This window comes from Pseudonaja textilis, chromosome 2 (genome assembly GCF_049901715.1).
Source record: "Pseudonaja textilis isolate UNSWEBS1 chromosome 2, rPseTex1.2, whole genome shotgun sequence".
NCBI lineage: Eukaryota > Metazoa > Chordata > Lepidosauria > Squamata > Elapidae > Pseudonaja > Pseudonaja textilis.
Window position 1 is genome coordinate 136091913 of NC_141991.1, and position 25256 is coordinate 136117168.

The window sequence follows — 25256 nt, forward strand, 5'->3', positions numbered from 1 at the left end:
GTGGTCTAGCTCCTGTTAATGGTTTTTAGGGAGGAGGCCAAAGAAAGGGTTGAGTACATTTCCGCTCCTCTCAGGCTGGATGCAAATTGCAAGGCTGCCGGTGCATCCAAGTTATATTTGGAAGAGGATTATCTCAAGATTCCCGGGATTGCAAATACGTAGCAAGGTTTGAGGCGTTGGTAGCAAAATCGTGACCGATCCCGGAGAGGAAAACGGAGGTGGGGGTGGATGCAGGCTGCACGGATTGTTCGTTCCGCGGAGAATCCGTGCGGGTGAAACTGTTTTTTATGGGCGCATCGCTGGGATGAACGGCGGCGGGGCGTGCAAGGAACGGCAGGCAGGCAGCCCGAAATAAATGTAGCTCTCCCTTCTCTGAATGCAACGGTCGTGTGGGTAGAAAGCAAAAAGAAAGGCCGAAGATAAACTAGCTTGTTGCACTTGCGTTTTTGTCTCTTGTGTTATTCGGGCATGGCTACCTCGATTTACCGTTTCATGTAACTTTCTGCAACCTGTGCCTCTCCAGATGCCCTCGGAAGTTGTGGGAGCGCCATCACTTGAGACTTTCAAGAAGAGATTGGACTGCCATTTGTCAGAAATGGTGTAGGGTCCCCCGCTTGGGCGGGGGTGGGGGGGGGTGGACTAGATGACCCACAAGGTCCCTTCCAACTCTGATTATCTGTTATCAGATCAACCCTGGATTAAGCATTAACCCAAATAAGCATCTGCTTAGGGAATCAAGGGAAAGGAGGGGCAGTATTGTGCTCAGCTTTTTCCTCTAGCTATCATGCTCTTAACTCTTTCATTGCATTTTCTCCTATAATAACAATCTTACTAGTCTATAGCAATCTTATTAGCAATGCTTTACAAGTATTGAAAATTTGCAGTTTATTCTACTTATTAAATAATGTGCTCTTATTGTTATCTGATGTAAAATATTTTTTAAAAAAGTTTATATTCAATATACTGTAGTGAGGGATGGCCTGGAAGAAAACTAAGTTTTTAATCTCTTTATTTCACCTTTGGCACTTGCTGAGACTTAAATGTTTTGTCATTTAACACTGGAAGGGCCAGGGACTCTTATTGGACTGTGCTTAGGGCATTAATTGACCTGCTCCAGATGGGTAAAATTCCATTCCAGCACTTGCCCAGCTAGTCTGGCCACTGGAGTAGAAACGTGATACAATTTCCCAAAGCAGTGGAAAATTTGGACCTTCAAAGTTTTGCATACATTACAGGTACAATAGTCCTTGACTTGCGACCACAATTGAGCCCAAAATTTCCTTGCTAAGCAAGATAGTTGTTAAGTGAGTTTTGCCTCATTTTATGACCTTTTTTGCCACAGTTCTTAAGTGAATCACTGCAGTTAACTTAGAAACATACAGGTAGTCATTGGCTTACAACAGTTCACTTAATGACCATTCGAAGTTACAACAACATTGAAAAAGTGACTGACCATTTTTCACACTTACGACCATTGCGGCATCCCATGGTCACGTGATTTACATCCGGATGCTTACATTTATGATGGTTGCAGTGTCTCTGAGTCATGTGATCACCTTTTGCAGTTTTCTGATAAGCAGTCAATGGGGAAACCAGATTCACTGAACAACTGTGTTACTAATTTAACAACTGCAGTGATTCACTTAACAGCTGGGTCAAACAAGGTCATAAAATGGGGCAAAATTCACTTAAGTTTCTCACTTAGCAACAGAAATGTTGGGCTCAATTATGATTGTAAGTCTAACACTACCTGTATTGTATTTCATGAACAGCACATCTGTAATCCTCCTGGGGTTTTTTTAACAGTTTATTTATACATTTTACATACATAAGTGCTTTGTGAACAGCTATTGTCTGGATCAATTTGCTTACATAATAGTACTTTTCTAGTTCCTAATTTCTATCTCTATTATCCACCTGCTGTTTTTTAATCTACATGGATCATACCAATTTTGATGACCATGGCCTAAATTTGCCTGCCACGAATATCCTGTCTAAATTAAATTTTCACAATCAGAGCCATGTCCCAGTTCATGTCAACTGCTGGGAAATAAATGTGAGGAGCTAAGATCTTTCAGGGTGATTATACACCTCATGAAAAGTATCCAGCCCGTCATTGGAATTAATGTTAGGTGGGACAAAATGGATCTTTTGTTTGATCAAGCAGGACAGTTCTGTTCTAAACATTATTATAACTGCAGTTTTAGTTTCCATTATATCAATCTTAAGCTATGCTGATTATGGATGATGGGTGTCCAACACCTGAAGTATATTTTCACCAGATTGGGACAGCCTGCTTCAGTCAGATATAAATCATTTGTAAGCTGCTGTTCTGACTTGTAGGATGTAATATTTCTGTCTCATAGTGATTTGAGCTGCTCTCTCTTATTTAGCATCCTATTCATTTGTTTTAATTAATTCTCATGAAATCTAAGCTGCTAGTGTTCTTATGACATAAATATTGCTTGCAGGTTAGAGTTCTAAGACAGTGATGTTGTTACCTAATTGGGCAATTATTTGCAAACAGCCAAGCTCAAAGAGCACCAAGGATTTCACAGTGCTAAGAGTTGCTAACTGTCAGAAGAGGAATAAAAAGATGGCACTTCTTGCTACTTAATAGTTGGTTACCTGAATGAGAATGAATGGCAAAAGAAGTTAAAAAGAAAAACTTGAGGTTTTTTAATCCATTATTGTAGAGTTGTAATTGCAAGAATGTTCCAAAATCGGATGGCAAACCTCAGATAAAAAATGTTTCCAAGCAAATACAACTCAGGTAAACAAAGTCACTAATCTAAAGGAGGATTAGAGAGGAAGTAAACATACGTTAGACTTTAACTAGAGATAATTAATTGTATGGATTACTGTGCTAAACAGTAATGAAAGTTAAGCAGTAACAAAAGTTAACCAATGATGGAGGATAATTAAAAATGTGTATAAATGCAAGACTAGACTCCAATAAAGTTCATCATGATTCAGTTGTTCATGATCAAACAACTCGACTGCCTTGTCATTACAACACATTATAAATTTCTAAACTACAGAATCTAATCTACAATTTTTATACTGTCCATAAATCTTGTCACTTTCTGTTCTCTTTTTCTGTTTCTTGTTTCAACAAACAACAGCTCCCTCTCTCTGCATGCAATGAAATGGGCTGAAATGTATGAAATCTTACATTATAATAAATTGACCAGTTTTTAAGGTGTTTCGGGACTTTTTCAACCTAAGAAGATAGGCAAATTTACTGCTTACAAGTAAAAAGGAAAAATTCAATAACACTATTCCTTTCCCCATTCATTTTCTATGGCAGTGTTAAGATTTTCCATCAATTTTTCAATTTGCAGCCATTCTACTAGATATGAACTGAAAGAAATGGAGCAATTAAACAATGCTAAAACTAGGATTCCCCCCCCCCCCATGGTTTATTGAGCAAGCCATAGTGGCTTTGTTTACACAAAAAAAACTAAACCTTTAGTTCCTATTCTTTTCCTTTATAGAGATGTTTATATCATCATTGAATGCCTTGTGTGAATAAGAAAATTTGGGGAGGGTGTTATTACATTCTTGGATTCCCACCCTCAAAAGTAATAATGCATTTGTGTAGTTTATAGAACATGCTTGTGATCTCAGTCTAGAGCACTACTGTGCCCATGGATATTTTTCTTGGTGGATATCAGAATCTCCACCTTCCTTGATTTTTGGTATTAAAAAAATGTCAGGTACGAAAGAGCAGGTCCACGTCCACACAGAATTCAGGGGTGTGGGGGCTTGATGTAATCCACTTGGGGTCATGTAGGGAGTCTATGCTAATCCCTCTTTTAACTCCACTCCAGGGCTCTGCCACTTCTACTACACATAGTAAATTAAGAAACTGGAGCTAGAATCCAATATTGTCTGATTTTGAAAAACATACTGAAGTAATCAAATGGTTTAATTCAAAGTGTACTCACCTCCCTCTCCAAAACAAAAACACATAAAAGATGGGGAAATATGGATGACATGTTGGTGGAATCTAGAGATGATGCTATTACTGTATTCTCCATTCTGCTGAACCAGGTGTCATGGTTCTGAGTAATGTTCCCAACCAATTCAAGATTGAGGCATTGGCTTCCTCAAAAATCCAGTTTATTGGGTATATCATATCTGCATGAGCCGCATGGTCAAAGATGAAACCAACACTGAATAGTTCTCATGTTTTTGATATAGTTAAAGAATAGATACTGGCCACCCACTCATGTCACAGGTCACATTGGCCAACCAAGCAGATGATGAACTTCTCAGCATTCCTTCCTGCCGTTGCTAGGGCACTGATTTGGCCTTGGTTCTCAGGAGCCTTATCCTTGCTATGTCTAGCACACTGGAGGAAAACATTCTACATTCCATAACACACACACACCCCGCCAAGTATGGCAACTAAGAAATGAAGCAAGAAAAATATGTCTTTAGCTAGACTCATTATGAGAGTTGATACCAGGTATGTAACGGTGACAACTGTTTGCAAATGGGTAACCTTTATCTTGTGAGATGCACATATTTTCAAAATCCTAGATATCGTCACCTGTGCAAAAAAAGGGGGCTCTAATCTGAAATACGTTTCACTACCTCTTGTTGAAGCATCATGGAGGGGGAAAAGTATCCGGTTAACTATTGTCTAGAAGTTGCAGCTTAGCTAAGTCATAAACTAGTTGAGAAACTAAATCATTTGGGTTGTTGCAAGATGGATGGATGGATGGTTAGAGTTGGGCACAGAGGCAGAACCAAATGACTGGGCTAAACCAGCCTGACTCTAAAAACTAAGGCAGAAAAGAGTTCCGCTGAATCCAATGTCACTTCTAAAAGCGTGTTTCTTAAAACGTCCGAGAATCCCTAAGGGTTCTCCAACACTCACAGGCCCTTGAAATCAACATTATGTGCCAGCATATGTCGAAAAACAATGTAACATTAAATTCCGATTAAACAATTTTTCAGAAGAAGCAGGGACCCCAAACGCATCGATTTTAAATTTTATTATAGTAAATATCAATATAGCACATGCAAACCTTCCACATAACGCATGCAAACAAAAATGTGGGTGTTTTTTTTTGTGTAGTGCTCCATAATTTTCCAAAAGGGGAAGAGGAAAAAAAAATTAAGAACCCTGTTCCAGGCAGACCCATCTCGCGCTTGGTTGCCGCCACAACAGCAGCGAAAAACCACCTCGAACTTCCCCGCGAATTAAGACACTTGGCACTCTCAAAGGAGGATTGGAAGGCGGAGCAACGAAGGGCGGGGCTTGTGTGCCATTCGCTGAAATGATTGGAAGACATTTGTGAAAAGGGACGGCTTTTGCTAGACTGGGGGAGTGGAGTCGGGAGGGGAGGGAAGATCGGCGCGACAACTTGTAGGCGCGTGTCGGGGGTTTCGGGAAGTCGGTCGCTCTAGCTGTCCATTGTCCATGATTTCCGGTCGCTGAGGGTCCAACTTCCGAGCAGGCGAGGGCGCGCGGTCACGTCGGCGCCAAGTCGGGGAATGCGGCGGGGAGTGACGTGGTGGCCGGGGCTGTGGTTGCGCCCTCCAGGGGTCATTTGCTCGACGGAAGGAAGCCTCCCGGGCGATAGGTGAGGGCGACCGTGTGGAGGGGCGAAGGGAGAGCGGGGGTCCGTCTATTTGCGGCGATTGTGTGTGTGTGGGGGGGGGGGATAACTCCCGGCGGTGCTCCAGCCACATGAGCTGGATTACAGATGATGTTTTTGATCTCCAGCCAATCTGGTAGGGAGTAGGCTGTCATGTCTCCCTCCGGTTGGGAGGATTCCTCTTGGTCACGATTTTGTTTTTCTCCGAACGCGTAATGTTATTTCTTGTCTCCTTTGATCCAAACGGTGGCATTAAAAATAAACATTTAGCTGTAATTTGGATGCTTGTCCTCTGTGTCGGTAATACACACACACACACACACGCAAGCAGCTGTTTGAGAAGCAAGAGAGACTCCCGTCCTTGGGCAAAATGACCGCTGCTCCCTATATGTATTGTGTGTACAAGGAAGGAGTTCATTCCCTCTGTAAAATGTAAAAAGGCTGTGCTCCGTTGTTTTCTTTAGCAGTAACACTAGGTGGAGGGGGAAAAACCTGTTATTCTGTGGTAAGCAGGAATCAGGAGTCTGATAAAGTGCCCTTTCAGACTAAAGCATTGTAAAATAAGCTTTAATGTCATTTTTTTTACTGTAAGTACACCGGCCCACATTAAAAATGAAATTATGTTGCCCGCTCTCAAAAGTATATATCTACCCATCCACATATATAACACACGCTAATGCATTTTGTTAGTCTGAAGATATGCTAAGGTGTTACAAGAGACTGGCTTCTGGATTACCATAGTAGACTAACAGCACTCTCCTGTGACTCTTGTGTCAACCAATTTTGGATGAAGTGGAAATCCATAAAATTTAGGAAGTTAACATACATACAAACGGACATCCTTTTTCTAACCAAGTGCCCACAATGTGACATTTTGAGAAGACTGAAAGAATTGTACAGCCTGTATATTGCAGAGACTGCAGCCAAAAGTTACGCTGTATCTTTTCCAAGAAAATTCCTAAACTATCTTATCAGCTTTGTTTAGAACAAGCAAAAGTTAATCCCCACTATATTAAAATTATTACTCTGAAAAGCTGCTCTGAGAATTTTGATTAGTTATGACGGTTTTCTGGTATGTTCCCACCCACACACACTTTTTAATCAAGCCTATAGCCCTGGGATTTCCTTGTGGTCTCCCATCCAAATAATAGACAGGTGTGATGCTGGTAAGTTTATTTGCTAGGTGCTGCTAGCTTGTTTCAGAACTAGACTTAGTGGAAAAAATGACTATCCCAACTCTTTTCCCACCAATTTGTTTTGTCTGTCACAGAAGGCTACTAAGGTACAGTACTTCTTAAATGAGAATTTCCTGTGTTATTTCACAAAAGGATGGTATTAAAACAAACTGCACCTAGAAAGTTAATTGACACTTGGAGGTAAGACACAACATGTTCCAAAAAGCTTTCTTAAATTAGAAGTTAACTGAAATGTTTGCTTACTGGCCACGTGGCTTGGAATGTTAGATGTTGTATTCAAACACTGAAGGCTACAATTTTTTTCAGAAAGTCCTACTTGGCTTTTAAAAAGTGTTCTGCTTTTATTTTTGGGAGGTGGGCTGATTCTGATAGATCAGCTAAAATGCAAAAGTACAGTGATTTTAGCAGAGATGCAGGTTGATATGTAGCAACTTGTGATCGGCACAGCTGTGTGACAGAAAAGGGCAACTGTGTATATTGAGGCAGAAGAAATATTTTTCCTTAGTGTACCTTGGAGCCATTTTGTTGATGCATGTAGGAACACTCAGCCATCCTGGAGACAGTCCAGATTTCTTTTTGTTTATTAATTTCTCATGGGCTTGCTAATGGTTGTCTTGCAATGAAGCAAGTTCTGTTTCAGCTCATTCCTAACTGGAAGCAGTCACAATTTCCTGACTGTGTTTACCAGACATATGCATTAATACTCTTTCCCTCCCCATGTCTTGTTTATCATATTGTATTAGCTTTGTTATTTCATTCTTTGTATGGTTTGTTGCAGCATAAAAATGAAATGTTTTTTTCAAGGTTGTTGCAATGACCTCAGTGGCAGCATCAGACTGAATTTAAAAATGGTCTGGTGCTATCAAATGTTTCACCTTTCTTTCAGCATAAAAAAAGCGTGATAACTGCATTACAATGATTACATAGCCTCAGGGATTGTTTACATACAAACTGTCAAATTGTGAACATAATTTGTTCAAGTCTTCAAATAGAAGAATTAAATTGTTTATTTGCATGCTTTATTATTAGGAGTTTTCTGTAATATATATGAGTATATGCATAATTTTTGATTCATTATGTCATGGTTATATATGTAAATTGGAGGCGGTGATTCTTTGAGACCTATATGCAACGAAACTTCATTTTAATGTATGCTGATTAATGTACATTCAAGGTAACAATAACGTTTTTCTAAGTCTTTAAAATTTGAAATTTAAAAACAAGAATGGAATCAGAAACAGTATGCTTTAAAATGTGGTCAAAGTAGTAATTCTGCAACCAAGGACACTTGCATTTTAAGTGATGTGCTTGAGTCCAAATTCCAAAATTATGAATAAATACAAGAACTTTGAAATGTAAGTGTTTATGAAACCAATGTCAATCATAGAATATAAATAGTCTCCAGTGAAACACCACAGTTTTTAGGAGGAACAAATGGAATAGAATAGAATTGAATAGAATGTAACTTTATTACAGTCTTAGACCAGCAATAGACTTGACTATTTACAATATATAAAAGAAATAGTACTGACACATTATAGTACATTAATAGTGGATAATATCCCTGTTAAGAAAATACATGTTCTCAAACAGTTAGGGTTACTCCCTGGTTTATATGAGTGGAAAGCCAATAAGTATGTGTGTAAATATCATTTTTCCAAAGATTGTTATACCTCCAAAAATTGGAACAAATTGACAGCTATAATTCTGTAACCAATGTTTTTCTTGTAGACATTGCAGCAACACAGAATTTTGCCACTGTACACATAATAGCTGGGTTTGAGTTGGAGGAGAAAGCCTACATAAAAATTGTCTGCCCTCCCTGGCAATCTCTCTAATAAGGGGAGAATACAGTTGTGCTCATAAGTTTACATACCCTGGCAGACTTTATGATTACTTTGCCATTTTTCAGAGAATATAAATGATAACACAAATACTTTTCTTTCACTCACGGTTAGTGGTTGGCTGAAGCCATTTATTATCAATCAACTGTGTTTATTCTTTTTAAATCATAATGACAACAGAAATTACCCAAATGACCCTGATCAAAGTTTACATACCCCAGACCTTAATAGGGTGTATTGCCCCCTTTAACATCAATGACTGTAGAGTTGTAATTGCAGGAATGTTCCTATCTCGGATGGCAAACCTCAGATAAAGAATGTTTCCAAGCAAATACAACTCAGGTAAACAAAGTCACTAATCTAAAGGAGGATTAGAGAGAGGAAGTAAACATATGTTAGACTTTAACTAGAGATAATTAATTGTATGGATTACTGTGCTAAACAGTAACGAAAGTTAAACAGTAACCAAAGTTAACCAGTGATGGAAGATAACTAAAAATGTGTATAAATGCAAGACTAGACTCCAATAAAGATCATCATGATTCAGTTGTTCATGATCAAACAACTCGACTGCCTTGTCATTACAACAAATGACAGCTTGAAGTCTTTAGTGGTGTGTGTGGATGAGGCTCTTTATCTTCTCAGATGGTAAAGCTGCCCATTCTTCCTGGCAGAAAGCCTCCAGTTCTTGTAAATTCTTGGGCTGTCTTGCATGAACTGCAGGTTTGAGATCTCCCCAGAGTGGCTCAATGATATTGAGGTCAGCAGACTGAGATGCCCATTTCAGAACCTTCATTTATTCTGCTGTAGCCAATGGACAGGTCGACTTGGCCTTGTGTTTAGGATCATTGTCATGTTGGAATGTCCAAGCACATCCCATGCGCAGCTTCCAGGCTGATGAATGCAAGTTTTCCTCCAGTATCTGTTGATAACATACAGCATTCATCTTGCCATCAGTTCTGACCAAATTTCCTGTGCCTTTGTAGCTCACACATCCCCAAAACATCAGCGATCCACCTCCATGTTCCACAGTAGGAATGGTGTACTTTTCATCATAGGCCTTGTTGACTCCTCTCCAACTGTAGCATTTATGGTTGTGGCCAAAAAGCTCAATTTTGGTCTCATCACTCCAAATGACTTTTTGCCAGAAGGTTTGAGGCTTGTCTCTGTACTGTTTGATGTATTGTAAGCGCAATACATTGTGGCATTTGCATAGTAATGGCTTTCTTCTGGCGACTTGACCATGCAGCCCATCTTTCTTCAAGCCCCTCCTTATTGTGCATCTTGAAATAGCTGCACCACATGTTTTCAGAGAGTCCTGTATTTCACCTGAAGTTATTTGTGGGTTTTTCTTTGCATCCTGAACAATTCTCCTGGCAGAGAAATTTTAGAAATTTTAATTTTGTGGCTGAAATTTCAGTTGGCCTACCTGACCATGGTTTGGTTTCAACAGAACCCCTCATTTTCCAGTTCCTGATTAGTGTTTGAACACAGCTGATTGGCATTCTCAATTCCTTGGATATCTTTTTATACCCCTTTCCTGTTTTATACAGTTCAACTACCTTTTCCCACAGATCCTTTGACAATTCTTTTGTTTTCCCCATGACTCAGAAGCCAGAAACATCAGTGCAGCACTGGATGAAAGATGCAAAGGTCTGTCAGAAGTCCAGGAACTCATCGACCTTTTATACACACACACTAATCACAAGCAAGCAGATCACAGGTGAGGATGGTTACCTTTAATAGCCATTCAAACCTCTTTGTGCCAACTTGTGTGCATGTTATCAGGCCAAAACCATCAGGGTATGTAAACTTTTGATCGGGGTCATTTGGGTAATTTCTGTTGTCATTATGATTTAAAAAGAGTAAACACAGTTGATTGATAATAAATGACTTCAGCCATACACTAACCATGAGTGAAAGAAAAGTTTTTGTGTTATCATTCATATTCTCCGAAAAATGGCAAAGTAATCATAAAGTCTGCCAGGGTATGTAAACTTACAAGCACAATTGTATACACTGACCTATAAACTCTGTATAACTCACAGTACAGTAAAACATGTGAGATATCTTTGACTTCTTCGACAAATAATCTAAATCAACCTTTTCCAGATCTGTTGATCATGCTGGCTAAAAATTCTAGAAATTTTAATCCAATTCATTTATTGTAACATTTTGTTTTAAAAAGCTTAAACACCTGTTGATTCCTGGTGATTATATGAATACAAACATGGTATTTTGATACAGAAGAGTTATGGTTTGTCAGCACCTTTTTGGGGATGCTTTGCAACCTTGTTGCCTAGTTTACAAATTTGATATTTCATAATGATGTCCTGTCCTATTAGCCTTCAAAACAGAGTTTTTCCATATTTACAAACGTAAAAAAATACACATATTAGCTTATAGTAGTAATTAAAATCGACTATATTAACAATGAAAACATAGACAGTAAGCATGCATTTAAAATATTGTATGTGGTATAAACATATTAATATATTACAAGGCTTGGGGAAGTAAAATAACTTTGCTTCATGTTAGAAAGGTTCTAAAGTTAGAACCAGATTTGCTTCACTATGATGGGGAAGATATTCTTACCACTGAGAAGATCCACTGCCAGGCAACCAGTTGTCAGATGTTAGCCTAAGAAGGCAAGTACAGTAGGGCCTTCAAAAATAAACTCTTAAGTTGCTGATAGGAATGTATGTGAAAAGGTTCAGACCGTGGTCCCAAACTTGGGAAGACTTTTACAGGTTAGTTTGAGGACCTTGAATTGAGACTGGAAATGAGTTGGTAGCCTGTAAAGGTCATGCCAAAGGGTATAATACAAACAGTTATCCTTCTATGTCTGTGTTTTATACTAATTGGTGTTTCAGAATGGTCTCTAAGGATAATCCCAATTCAGTAATCTAACCAAGTCTCTGTTGAGTTTAGTTCATCTCCTGGTGTCCTTATAGACCTTTCTTAGCAACAGTTTGGAAATAGTTTTCCAGTGTTATCTACTGGGATTTATTTATTTTCTCAATCTACATCTGAGGTTTCTTGTCAGTCTCCTATGGAATCTGTCTGTCTGCCTGCTTACCTATGTACCTAGGCAGCTCTGAGATTAGTAATAACGAAATCTGATCCTACATAGCATTTTCACTAGTTCAGTTAGGTAGGTTATTAAAGTGAGGCCATCAACATCTAGTTATTTTCATTTGTATATTTGGTGTTAAGAGCTCTAGAAGGACCTTCAAGGTTCAGACTTCATCCATTGTAGGTATGATCCATTGCAGGAATGAACCATTGTAGGAATGATCCATTGTAGGAAAGACTACTGGAAACGTGGCAGAGATAATTGTATTCCTGGTAGCCTAGAAAAAAAAATAGTGAAAATAAATAATTCAACCAAATTACCAAAATGTTCTTATTTTAATAATATTTCAGATTTTATTCTCAAAATGTTTTACATCAGTTTGTTCTCTTTATTTCTTGATTTCAGTGCAAGTAATCCATTTTGCATGAAGCATAGAACATCATGTCTCTTAATAGTTCTGTAATATCTGTCAATACCAATTTATTATCTGAATTGATTAATTTGGAAGATATGTTTTAGTTATACATGTAGTGTACAGATAAATTTGAGCCACCTCCTAAACCTCAGGTTGTTCTTGATTAATTTTTCCTCACCATCAAAGGTTAATGGATGCAACAATCTGATGTTATTTTTAATGCTATTAACATATATCTTGATGGGAATTCTACAATAGGTTTTTTTTTATAAATTATATTTTTAAAAAGTTCTTCTTTTGTGTTTGCTTCTTCAGGCATCTTGGAGCATGTAAAGTAACCAAGGAAACTGAACTCCAGTATGTGGTATATTATGCAGAGCATCCAGAGTAAATATTCTTTGTCAGAGCGCTTGATCCGGACTATCGCAGCCATCCGATCCTTCCCACATGACAATGTTGAAGACCTAATAAGAAGGGTAGGTGAAAAAAGCTAAGACAAGCGTTTGGTTGCTTTTTAAAAAGTTTTTGGGAATGTTATATAAGATCTAGAAGACCAAATCTGACTTTGCTTGTGTTGGTTGCAGTTTTAAGTAATGATTTCTTTGGAGTTATTTAAAAAATCCTCCTAAATTAAATTTATCAGATTTGATAGAGAATATAGACCCGTCCTTTTCAAGTGCTCTTAGTACAGGTAGTACTTCACTTACAGTCATTTCTTTAATGAATGTTCAAAGTTACAACAACACTGAAGAAAGTGATGACTGTCACGCATCTGGGATTCTTTCTCTTGAGCATATCATATATCAGAAGGAAACGATGGTAACAAGATTTTGTATTACAGAGATTGCCTATAAATAATATTTTCCATATAGTATTAGATGAATTCTAGGATCAGATAATTTCTGTTGAGACTCAGATCATAATAGGATAACTCTTTTGGCATTATTTAATTAATACCCCTGAACTTGTTTCCCCACCTTAAAATTGTCAGGATTCTAGCAATTATCACCCTAATTCATGATTCTCGAGCCAAACTTCAAAAAACTTCAAAGGATTTATTAGAGGAGACATACTGCCATTGCCCTGTATGAAGCCAACTCTGACATACATAATGTACAGTCACCTGTGACCCTGTTTCCCCCCTCCCCCCGGGTGTTTTATAAATCAGATTCTCCAATTAAGCATTTTCACAGGCTGGTTGTCATCAATCACATTCTCCAATTAAATATATTCTTGGGCAAAAGCTCTGGTAGTTTAGTTACAATCTTAAAGATAAGTGTTGGAATGTACTTTCAATTTCAAATTGCTGCACTGCTCTTCCAGATTTCCTCCCCCCACCTTTTTTTTATGGCAACTATTAAAACAGGCATGGGAATGTTTTATGAGTTGACAAAAATCTTAGGAACCTAGAGAAACTTAAGGATTAAAAGAAGCTTTTTAAACTTGTGTGGTATTCATAACAATTAGCTATTATTATACTGTACTCCATATTGGCATTCCCTAATAGTGTTAGATTTCTGGAAGAGGCTAAGTGTTTTTTTTAAAAAAATAACAGAAAAAGAAAAACACAAAAGGAACAAAACACAAAAATACATGCATTATAAAAAATATAACAAATGCTTAAAAAGTGAAAAAAATTCAATAAAAAATACATAGTATGTCATTGCAACAGTAAAAGTTACAATTCTATGTATAATTATCTAATAAAGCATACTAGTAAATACACACACACATAAACACATACTTATAGTAAATACATATGTGTGTGTGTGTGTAAATAAAATTCCTGTCTCACCCTTATCGGTGGTCTGCGCCTTCCTATACATATTTCTATAGTTATAGAAGTTTATTTTATTTCTAATACACTTATATAACTATAAATGTTTTTAACCTGTATTTTGTATAAACCAGTCCCGTATTTCATTATCCATACAAAGTACTGTATGTCTGCAGGGAATCCATAAGTAGCAAGTGTAATCAGAACTTTATTCCTTCAGTAAATGGGGCCATAAATTTATCATTCCATTATTATAGTATCAGTCTGGGCACAGAGAATCCATTTATATTGTCCAGTTGTCAAATTGCATATACTAAATATATAATTCAAGAGAATATTATCCTCTGAAGACGTGAGCTTCTATCATCAGGATTGCTTATTGCCAAGTATTAAATACTGGAAGCCAACAATTAGTGTTAAGTTTCCAAGTTGGGCAACTTGGAATATACATATATTGCAGCTTTGGTTTGATGGATAGTATTAAGATCTAAATACACTAGACCTCTAGTATCTCTAGAAACAATTATAGTTAGAAAGCTACGGAATGGAATGTCCATAAGCAAAAAGATTTATTTTTTTTTGAAAATTTTATTTGGGTTTTCACAAAAAAAAATAACACAAATAAAACATCTTTTTTTGAAAATAGCATGGTCCCGGGTTATCACTTCTTCATACAGACACAAACTCAATTTCATGCTCATTTTTGTGTTCTATTCCATATCTTATTACTGTTTTGCATTTTTACATTTTCTAGTTTTTCCCCTCTTTTAATTTTCTCAACTTTATTTGGATTATCTTATCTCAATTCAAATCATATTTATACTTTTGTCTGTCCTGTTTCAATTTCATATTATCTTTTCTCATTAAACAAATTTTCCCCTGTAGTTACTAATAGGAGTATGACACCTTTATATCTTTTAATTTTATCCATTCAACTCTTATTTAAGCTTCAATGTATACCTTTAAGATTATAACATTCAATATAATACATAACTTCCAATCGAATTCTGCTTGGTACATTCTTAAAATACACACTATATTCTTAAAAAAGTATTATGTATGTATGCATGTATGTAAATAAAGCACTCATTCCATTCCATTCCATTCCAATTCAATTCTATCATTAATATTCATTAAAATCTTAACATCTTTAACATTTCTTTTCAATTAAATATCATACTTCCTTGGGAACACATAAACTTTCCATAATTAATTCTTTTTTTCCCCATATTTCTCTTCACTTATATTTTATAAATAATTAATAATAATTAAAATGTTCCCATCCTTCCCTAATTTAATTCTCTCATTCACTTTATTTCATTTATTTGTTAACAAACATTCCACTAGATTACGATAAATATTTTATCCATCATTTTAACCATATTTTCTAAAATTATTTCTATTTGTAATATAACAATACTATCTTATGTACCTTTGCAGTATCCCTTTTACAATTAAGTTTTCACCCATTATCTCTAAACAGGCTTATACTTTAAATTCTTATACCTTTTCCCTGTTTCTCTATATCTTGTTTCTGTCCTTTATAACTTCTTTTCCTTTCCTTCTTCCCCCTCTTCTTCTCCCTCCCCTTTTTACCCCCTTGTCTTTCTACTTCTAATTCTCTCTTCTGTAATCCCCTTTTCTGTTGCTTTCTAATATTATACTTATTTTTCAAACTATTCTTCTTTTTTTGGTTGTTTTTTCAAATCTTAAACTTTTCATTCTCTTTCCCCCCTTTCCTTTTTTTCCCCCACATAAAATTACTTGATCATTAAAGATGGCTTCTTCTTTGTCCCAATCTTCTTCTTCTGCAAGCATTTCTTGTTGTTTCTCATAGTTTGAGATATCCATTTCTAAGAATTGAAATACAAAGCCAAAATAACATCTCCCTTCTTGTGCATCTTCTTTGTACTTTTTAAGTTCCATTTTCAGTTCTTCTAAAAGTGGTGCCATTTTAAACACTTTTAAACAACCACCCGATTGATTTTAGTCATTTAAATGCAATAACCAAAAATCCAAAGATCACCAAGTAATCCAAATAATCCAAAGCTGTTTCTTCTTGCTTCTTTTTTCCACTTTCTCTTCCTGGAGTTCTATTATTTTGTTGCCAAATTTCAGTTAAAATGTATCTGTTAGGAATCTTGTTGAGGTTTCACAGTAAATTCCTTTAGTTCCAGGCAGTCTCCTCCATTTTTCCAGATCCTGCCCTTTTATTCTTTTTCTCTCCTTTCCTGCTTTTAAAAGCTTTTAAGTATCCAGAAATCTTTATTATCCCTTTGACATTTTATTTTACACTTAAATGCCTATTGATGTCAAAATGATTATTTTTTCAATTTCTTGCTTAAGTCTCTTAGCTGTCAGTATAGGGAAGGGAAGAAAAAAAAACCCAAATCCTTTCCCTTCCCTTTCTCTTTCGCTGCTTCAAAATCTTATTTGGGAACAATGTTATTTTTTTTATAGTTTAAATTCCAGGGTACCTTGCATTGTTGCTTTTGCAGTTTAACCCGGTCAACCAAAACTTTCTCTTCTTATCTTCCTCCTGCACATTCTTTTCCGGTCAAGTTCTTCTTTGAGGTGGCCATTTCTGACCACTGCTGCAACCGCCTTTGGGAAAGGAAGTAATGGCCAGCTGAGGAGGAGAGATGCGGCTCTCCTCCACCCTGCTGGCAGTCTCCCCCCTCTTCACCACCTCTTCGGGGTGGCTTAGCCCCGAAACCAGCCAGCTCGGGGTGCTCTGGCGGTGAGCACAGATCGAAACCGCACACAATTGTGGTTTCGGTCTGTCGGCGAAGGAACTCAAACCGGAAGTCCCTCAAGATTTGATCCTTTTTCCCACTGACTTTGTGGGGAAGCCCAACATTAAAAATTGAGAAAAGGATGATGATATGGAAAAATTGGATGAAAATAGAGATACTGACTTTAAAACAATTGATATCATGATGAGGATGAATTTTAAAAATTCTGTGCTAAGAAATAAATATCAAATATAATTCATTGGCAATATTTCTAACTACTGTACAACATTTGTTAACATTGTTTGGACCAGCAGCATTTTCAGTTTCTGAGACATCCAAGATATTAGAACAACTAGTTAAATCTTTTAACACTAAAAAATTGCTACCTTTGATAATTAGAGAGTGTCTTTTATAGCAAGGGTTAGCCGATGTTAAACCACAATTTATACACCAAAGGATAATATTTAGAATTTATTAGAAGGCACTAAGCTGAGATAACAGCATTTTTTAATAGCAGTTGATTTTTAACAGCAATTGATTTCAGGATAGCGTGGGAAGAAAACTTTAAATAGCCTTCTTTAGCCTGGTTGCATCAGATAGCCATGCTGATGGGATTGTGGTCTCAGTACTGGAAGACATTGTGGTGAAGTTCAAAGTTAGGAGAATGATGGTCTTGCCCCTCTTGTGAGAGAAAGATGTAACCTTGGGTTGTGAAGAAATCTAGGGAAGAAGTGTGAATAAACTGAAAACTATAATATTTAATAGCTAGTATCTAATAGTGTGTTTTAAATTTGGTAGATCTTCAAGGAGTTGCTGGATTTCTAGCATCATCATGTGCGTCACAGTTCAGGAAATGGTGGGAAAACAATCTAAAAATAATGCCACTTTAATATAAATACTTTTCTGAATCGATTTGCATAATGCCTAATATTGTAAAGTTTGGATTTTAACTTTCTCCCGGGGGGAAAAATCCTGAAGATTTTGTCATAGAATTAGCAGCTCCAGAATTGGCATGGAAACTGCATTCCTCTGTATCATGGTCCGAACTCTGTTCTTATTTCCTACTGTTGTCACTGCAGTATAATACCATTCAGCAGTAGGAAACAGTCATCATGTCTCTTCCTTCCTCCACCTCTGTGTAGGAGAAAATGGATTACAGGAGATGTTGTCTTAGAAAAGGCAGCAGCTATGTAACAGAGACATTATATGATCTTTCTCAAGCGGATAGAAATGTGCTTATCTGAGTATGTAAGGATTTTTGAAAAGAAGATAGATACTTAGACATTTATACTAATGCTATGACCTGTGCAACTATATTTTAGGGTTTTTTTAAAAAAAAATTCTATATGTATCAATAGAAGTTCCAAGAATTGTTCTAATTGCAGAGATCAAATTGGCTGTTTTTGTTTCTGCTAGTCCTCGTCTATTACTTTTTTGTCACAAATTCAGCTGTATTTCTAAGCTACCTTTCCATCTACCAAAGCTCCCCCAAAATACCTACAATTCAGCAATTGAATTCATTTTTCACTTTAAAATGATCCAAATGAAATTAAAATGTCAGAAGCCTTTGCAAAACCCTGTTTTTCTAGTTACTCACCTAAAACTCACTGGAGATGAACTCGCTCCCTCAAAAAAATTTACATTTGAAGAGCTGCTATAGAAAAGGTATAGTCCTGTATTCTCATACATGTTTTCCAGCTAAGTAACTTCCAGGACAGTAACTTCTAATTTGCTGTCTCCCATGTACACTAGAACTGTTTCCTGTCTGCATTACCTTTCCAAGTTGCAGACCTCACATCTTGGAGATTATCTTGTTGGGAAAAGATTTTGCATTGAAGAATGGTTGTGGACGGTTTTAAAGAATGCTTCCTGTCATACCTGCATGGCTCTATAAAACAGGGAGTTAAAGGAATATGACTTATTCCAGTTAGAAAGGAGACAGTTTATAGTATTTATCCATGTGTTTCAAGCTTCTGTAAGCCTAGTTTTTTTTCTTCAAGGAATACTTCTCAGTGTCAAATTGCAATAGTCAAGCAGTTTCCAATTACACAGCTCTTGGAGGGGCTGAGATGCTTGATTGAGCTTGATTGATACTGTCAGCTGCTTTGCTGTATAAGTTGTTTTGTAGCTAGTCGATAGTCAGGGAGCTGTGGGGAGTCAAGATTGACTCAAAGGTACCAAAAAAGAAAAGACCTTTCCTATCCTTAGTCTAAATTTAATAGATTATTATAATCCACAGAAAACGTCAGAATTACTGCCACTGAGCAGTTCATCTAGAACAGGGGTATCAAACTTGTGGCGTCATGGCAGTGCCACATGACGTATTGGGACTTTGTTCCCCTTCGCTAAACCGGGTGGGGGCAGGGCCAGCATGTGACTCATCCAACCTTTGGGCCACAAGTTTGTCACCCCTGATCTAGACCAAAGTTGAAAAAGGCTGGTTTAGTATATTGGAGTATTTCCCCCAATTTGTATGTCCTCTAAATGGGTTAGAAACAGAAAAGAAACAAAAATTATAATTAATCCAGCTAAGTTGTAAATCTGTTAACAGTGTACCCTGTAAAAATATAAAGACAGTCCTGGTTTTTTTTATTTTCCAGGCTGTCTGAAACAGAAGAACCAGGCCTTGTTGAATATCTGTCATATTCACCACTATGACACTACTATTTTTGAAATGTTGAGATAACACAAAATTAGCAATAAACACAAGGAGCCTGATGATAAACTAGTTTTTTTTTTTAATTTCAGTCTGTGTATTTCAGTTCATAAATTAAAAATGCCTTAATCGTTCCTGCTTTTAAATGGCAAGTTGATTGTGTAAAAGTGCTGTCACGGTTATGGCTGGTGGATTAGAAGTACATAATGAGTATCCTTCATTTTTTTCTCCTCTGTTCTTCCAGGGAGCAGATGTCAACTGTATGCATGGTACTCTGAAACCATTGCACTGTGCTTGCATGGTGGCTGATGCAGATTGCATTGAGCTGCTGTTGGAAAAAGGAGCTCAGGTAAGAAGAAGCACAAGCCTTTTGAAAAACAAATTCAGGAAACCAATTATGCCAGTGGTTATAATTAGATTTATCAAATACTTTAATGAGATTTATCAAATACTTAATGGGATTTGAGATTGGATAGTATTTTATAGTGCTGTTGCTGGCTCTGAGGTTGAAAAATATTACATATTCTCAAAGGCAAAAACTGGGAAATAAAATGCTCCAATGGGAAATATCCTTCTGAATAACAGTACTTTGCCCTGTTGTACTTAAGGAGGGTGTATATTTCAGAATCTCATATTCTCTTTGAGATTTGTATCATTTGTATCCTGGCAATTGTTTTCAAATAGTGCTTTTATATTTCTTTTGTCACTTAATTCTGTTGCCACAGAATTTTGTGTTTTAGTTTTCTCATCTGTTGTATTACAGTGAATTTTCTTTCATAAATAAAGATGAAGCTTAATTCAACATTGGTCATTAGATATAGAAAACTTCTTCATAGTGAGAGAAAACAGGCGTACACCAATTTAAATGTGCAAAAAAAAACACCCGTTGGTTTCAAAATATGTTCTAAAAATCTTATAATGAGACATCTCAGCCTCTTAAGAGATTGATTATATCATGCAATTCAACCATCCTGTTCTGGAGACAGAGACAGGGAATGTAAGAACTGCCTATGCTAGATTAAGGCAAGGACTAATCCCTCCTGGCATTAAAAGCTAGTCAGGTGCACCTACAGAGAGCAATAATCAGATAGGCATAAATAATAGAGAACACTGAACTATCAGAAAGACCCCTATTTCTCAGTGTAAAGTCAGGATACCAAAGTCATTTCTTTGCAGATTTGTGAGGTTTGATCTTCTAGATTAAGTAGTCAAGGAAGAAGATCTGTATTTTGAGAGAAATTGCTATACTGTACAAAGGGCTTTGCCTGAGGGAGTGCTGAGTCCTAATGGAAGCTTGAACTGAAGGAAGGATTCTTCTACTCCATTAATTGAGCTTGTTGATCATTTTTTTCTATAGCTCTTAATCACATTGAAAGCACCTTCCCCTTCCTCCTCCTTGTGTTTTTCAGGTCAATGCCCTTGATGGCTACAATCGAACAGCCCTTCATTATGCAGCTGAGAAGGATGAGACCTGTGTGGAGATCCTGTTGGAATATGGGGCAAACCCCAATGCACTGGATGGCAATAAGGACACTCCACTCCACTGGGCTGCCTTTAAAAACAATGCGGAATGTGTCCGAACACTTTTGGAAAGCGGGGCCTTTGTCAATGCTCTGGATTATAACGACGACACCCCTCTGAGCTGGGCAGCAATGAAGGGCAACCTGGAGAGCGTCAACATCCTCCTGGAGTACGGAGCTGAGGTCCGGATTGTCAATATGAAGGGGCAGACCCCAATTTCAAGGCTGGTTGCCCTGCTGGTCAGAGGACTTGGCACCGAGAGGGAAGATTCCTGCTTTGATCTCCTTCACCGAGCCATTGGGCACTTCGAATTGAGGAAAAACGGCACGATGCCACGCGAGGTGATGCGAGATCAGCAGCTTTGTGAAAAGCTTACCACGCTATGTTCTGTCCCAGGCACGTTAAAGACACTCTCACGCTATGCTGTGCGCCACAGCCTGGGTGTGCAGTTCCTACCAGACGCAGTGAAGGAACTGCCCCTGCCAGAATCTTTGAAAGAATATGTCTTGCTTAAATGATGGCTTCCTCTTTTTTTTTTTCCATAGGATTGTATTAACCAGCAAATTGGTGAGCCATGGTGGACATGGCATTTTAGAGATGTAGCTCCAGGAGTCAGCTGGTGTGACATCTGCGCTTTTGTCCAGTGTGTTCCCTTAGCTTCTCCATTTGCTATAGTATCCTTCTGAGCTTTCTTTAGTGAAGGAGGCTAGGAAAAGGACTTCTGGCTTCTTATGGCCAGGAGGCCCAAGTGAAACACGTCTGTGTTCCACCTCCTGAAGAAGACCACTTCCAAAATTCAGGATGACTTCTGTTCTCAGTGAAACATTCACAGAGCCAGTTGTCTCCTAGCACCGCAAAACAAACTGAGGAGGCTGAAGAATGGCAACATTTGCTTCCTTTAAACTCATTACATGCATCAAAGCATTTGAGTAATCCAGTCGTCTTCTTGGTTTTAGGCTCTCCTAAGACATACGTATTTCATATATTTTTTGTTTATTGATAAATGATTTCCTTTCAGGAATGTAATGGCTTAATGAATCTGAATAAATAAATCTGGTGAGCTGATCAGCTCCTGTAGAGATTAAGGGCTGTTCTCTTTTACATTAGCTTCTTTGAGATTCTCACATCCAGTTGCAGAGATGCTCAGAAAGGCAAGGGCTCCTTTTGAAAACCAAGAACAGAGCATCCTAGCGCTTTGGGAACCGAAGCCAAAAAGGTTCTTCAGAGTGGGTGTGGATATGCATTTGGCCTTTCTACTTCTTAAAACAGCCATATGATTCCAAAGAGTACCGATTAAGGAGATGCCAGTCAGGTGTTTTGGACTGTATTTCTAAGTGCACAATTGATGCGTCTTTAACTCAGATGCATAATTTTTCAGGTTTGCTTGGCAAGAGTGAGCCCAAGAAAAGACACTGGTTTGTTAAGGAGGCACTAGCAAGAGTCATGTGTATGTGCGTGTGCCCACCCCTGCTCCAGGGCGTCATCTTAGGATCTTGAGTGCTGCACAAAGCCACTTTTGTTGGCTCATCTTTTGTTGTTGCTTTTTAGACCATCTCTGTTTATATCACAGGAAAAAGTGATAGAAATCTGAGGAGGAGGAGATGATGAAGTGTGTTGCTTCGGGCTGGGTGAGGAATTTGTGACAAGATAAGGAGATGGGTTGGGTGAGGAAAGAACAAACATCCTACAATGAAAAAAGATTTTGCTTTTAACTCAGCCTTTTGTTTACAGTACTGGTTTGTATATGTAGAAATCTGTAGTCAGACTAATTCCCCATACTCTCACCTCATTACGACCCTCTGTAGAAACTGTTGCCCTATCTGAATAAATTGAAAAAAGTAATTCAGTGGTGCTTGTTCTGGAGGCATACTAATGATCATGGCAGTTTTGTATCTTGCATAGTGATGAGGAAATCTTTTCTGCCCATGGTGTATGTACATATTTTATTCACCGCTTTAAAGCTTTCCAGAATGTTCTTTCACTTCCTGTACTTTGCAGCTCCAGACAAATGTTACTAGGCTTATATTGAGCCTAGCAACAATGCAACTTATCTACTATAGTCAGCTTCTGGTTTGCCAGCACATTCTTTATTATTGTACAGTTCTAGTGTGCCCTTGTGAAGAAATGGCAAAGGAAAAGTATTCATTTTTGAAAAAGTTAAGGCATCTTTCAAACATTTCAATGGGTTTCTCCATTGGACACAAGTTAAAATACATTTTTCTTGCCATACAATTATGATTGTAATTCGCTTGTTTTGTGGCAGGCTTCTTTTGCTTCCATTACGTTCATCTGTTTTAATGAAAATGAAAAATGGGAGGAGTGGGGTTTGACAAGTCTAATTTATTAAGGGCTATATCTGCCATTTCTTAAAATGTAAAATTGTAGACATGTAAAATTGCAGGTGTGTTTCTTTCACAAATAATTATCTTGGTTCGGACAAATGAAGCAGCATCCTTATGAATGTAGGGGGGGCTGAGAATACAAGTCTTAGAGGTCCAATTACCCCTGTTAGACATGTGCCAAGTGCATCACTGAGCAAGTCCAGTGGCCTGGGTGTGTGGGCACTGTAATTACAACCACTGTTTTATCTGCTATTCAGTTTCAGAAATGGAATGGTAATTTCCGACAATATGCCTTTTTTATTATTTTTTGGCTATTCTCCTAAGATTGGAGTATTGGCTCTCACATTGATTCCTTGTCCCCTCCCTGTATTTCTTGTCTGCTCAGGATAATATCCTCACTTCTATTTTGAAGAAGGGGAGATGGGAATTAGAACCCTAAACAGCCACCTTGAAAATTAGACAACGTAGAAATGATTATATTAATTGTTGAAATACATTCTATGATACTGGACTGTGGAATCTACTTGATGTGAACAGAGCCATCATTCTCTTCAGATGTGTTTCCTTTCTTATTTCTTAGGCAAATTAATAATACTAGCATGCCACAGCCTTATAGAAATAAGGATGTGAAAAAATATTCCCTACATAGAACATTTGGATAGTCAGCCATCACAGTGGAAATATGCGTTTTTGGAGTTTAGGACCATATACCATATACAAAATAGGACTTGTTTTATTCAATACAAGAGTTGTGACAAAACCACTTGTAGAAGGAGAGGAGAAATGAAGCAAACTGTCTTGCCTTCTTTGCCTCAGGAAATCACTCTAGGATTCAAATTTTGGTTTAACCAAAACCCAGAAGCACCACTTTTCAGATTTTCTGCTGAACTGCAGCTGGACTAAGATGATTTGGGGAACATTTCAAAACAATTTTGTTCTTTGTTTTACACCTCTACCCCAAATTCCAAAGGAATAATTCATCATGAGAATGGTTCAGTTTTCCCCTGGATCTGCTTACAAGAAAAATCATGTTGTAAGCTCAAAGTACTATTTTTGAAGTGCTTGATTGTGGAGGAATGCTTGTTCAGTGCGCAGATGACTTGGATATTAAAAGCTTGTTCATTAAATTTATATTGCATTGGGGAGTTTTTATTCTGTTGTTTATGTCTTCATAAGAAGGCATTATATGGTTATTTTTCTTCTTGACTATCTGCAGCAGAAAGTTGACTGATTTCTTCTGCTTAAGTCCGTATTTTTATATTCATACTATAGGCCAGCTCATATTCAGCCAGATGTGTGGGTACACTGATTTCTCAATAGTGATAATTCTGATTATGAAATTTCAAGAATTGATATATAAACTTGGGGATAGATGAACAAGGTGAACTAGTTCAATAATGATAATTAGATGGATTTCACCAAAACAAAAACATAATATGAATGGACCACATTGTGAGTATGGTAGTTTTCGTGAAAGGGGCTAAATACATCCAAATAATAGGGAGATTCTTAACAAAAAAAAAGTACCAATCAACAGCTGGATTGTGTTCCTAAAGTTATTGTTAAGGTATTTTGTAGGCCTCCATTCAATATTAGCAGAAATATGTTATGGTAGATAATTCTGCTGGAGAAACCCACAAAGACTTTTAATTTAGTCATAAGGGCAAATGTTAAATTCCCTTTCTGTAGCTGTTCTTTTCCATTCATCTTGATTACACACTAAAGTCTATATATTGGTGGCTCGCCTTTATCTTCATGCATTGTTCAGATGTTGGCTTTTTGTTCTTTTTTTTTCCTTTTTGTCCCTTGAGCCTGCTTTCAGGGTTACTCAGGGTAGGTCCTGCTCTGCTGTAGGTTTTCCAGAGTATTCAAGAAAGTTCCACAGTGGTAGTTCCATAAACACCAATGGAAGAAAGTTGGGAACATTGAACTTAGTCATGCTAAAATGGTCTGTCCCTTCCTAAATTTAACAGTAGATGTTAGGGTGTCAGGAAACATCACACATCGGTCGGTTTGTGCAACTGTGAGTAGCCCAGGAAAATCAATGGATTATATGAGAGATGAATATCCACCCACTGCAAC

At 37.4% G+C, this 25256-nt stretch overlaps 1 protein-coding gene across 2 annotated transcripts; it reads left to right on the forward strand.

The window, feature by feature from the left end:
- The first annotated feature begins 5334 nt into the window (after nt 1-5334).
- ASB8 (ankyrin repeat and SOCS box containing 8) lies at nt 5335-24305 on the forward strand. 2 transcript variants are annotated; one of them, XM_087925409.1, is made up of 5 exons: nt 5350-5597; nt 10264-10375; nt 12459-12619; nt 19556-19660; nt 20721-24305. In XM_087925409.1, the coding sequence occupies exons 3-5, from the start codon at nt 12503-12505 to the stop codon at nt 21348-21350; spliced, it is 852 nt and encodes a 283-aa protein (XP_087781535.1). In that variant the 5' UTR covers nt 5350-5597; nt 10264-10375; nt 12459-12502; the 3' UTR covers nt 21351-24305. The 2 variants fall into 2 exon arrangements, with proteins under 2 accessions (XP_026569489.1, XP_087781535.1); XM_026713704.2 differs by lacking the exon at nt 10264-10375 and having other exon boundaries at nt 5335-5597.
- Nucleotides 24306-25256: the final 951 nt, after the last annotated feature.

Excerpts from the sequence above, each read along its gene's own strand:
- ASB8 (XM_026713704.2), top strand. The coding sequence starts at position 12,503 with ATGTGGTATATTATGCAGAGCATCCAGAGTAAATATTCTTTGTCAGAG. Across the intron at positions 12,620-19,555 it reads TTGAAGACCTAATAAGAAGG|GGAGCAGATGTCAACTGTAT; the intron begins GTAGGTGAAAAA and ends CTGTTCTTCCAG. Across the intron at positions 19,661-20,720 it reads TGTTGGAAAAAGGAGCTCAG|GTCAATGCCCTTGATGGCTA; the intron begins GTAAGAAGAAGC and ends TGTGTTTTTCAG.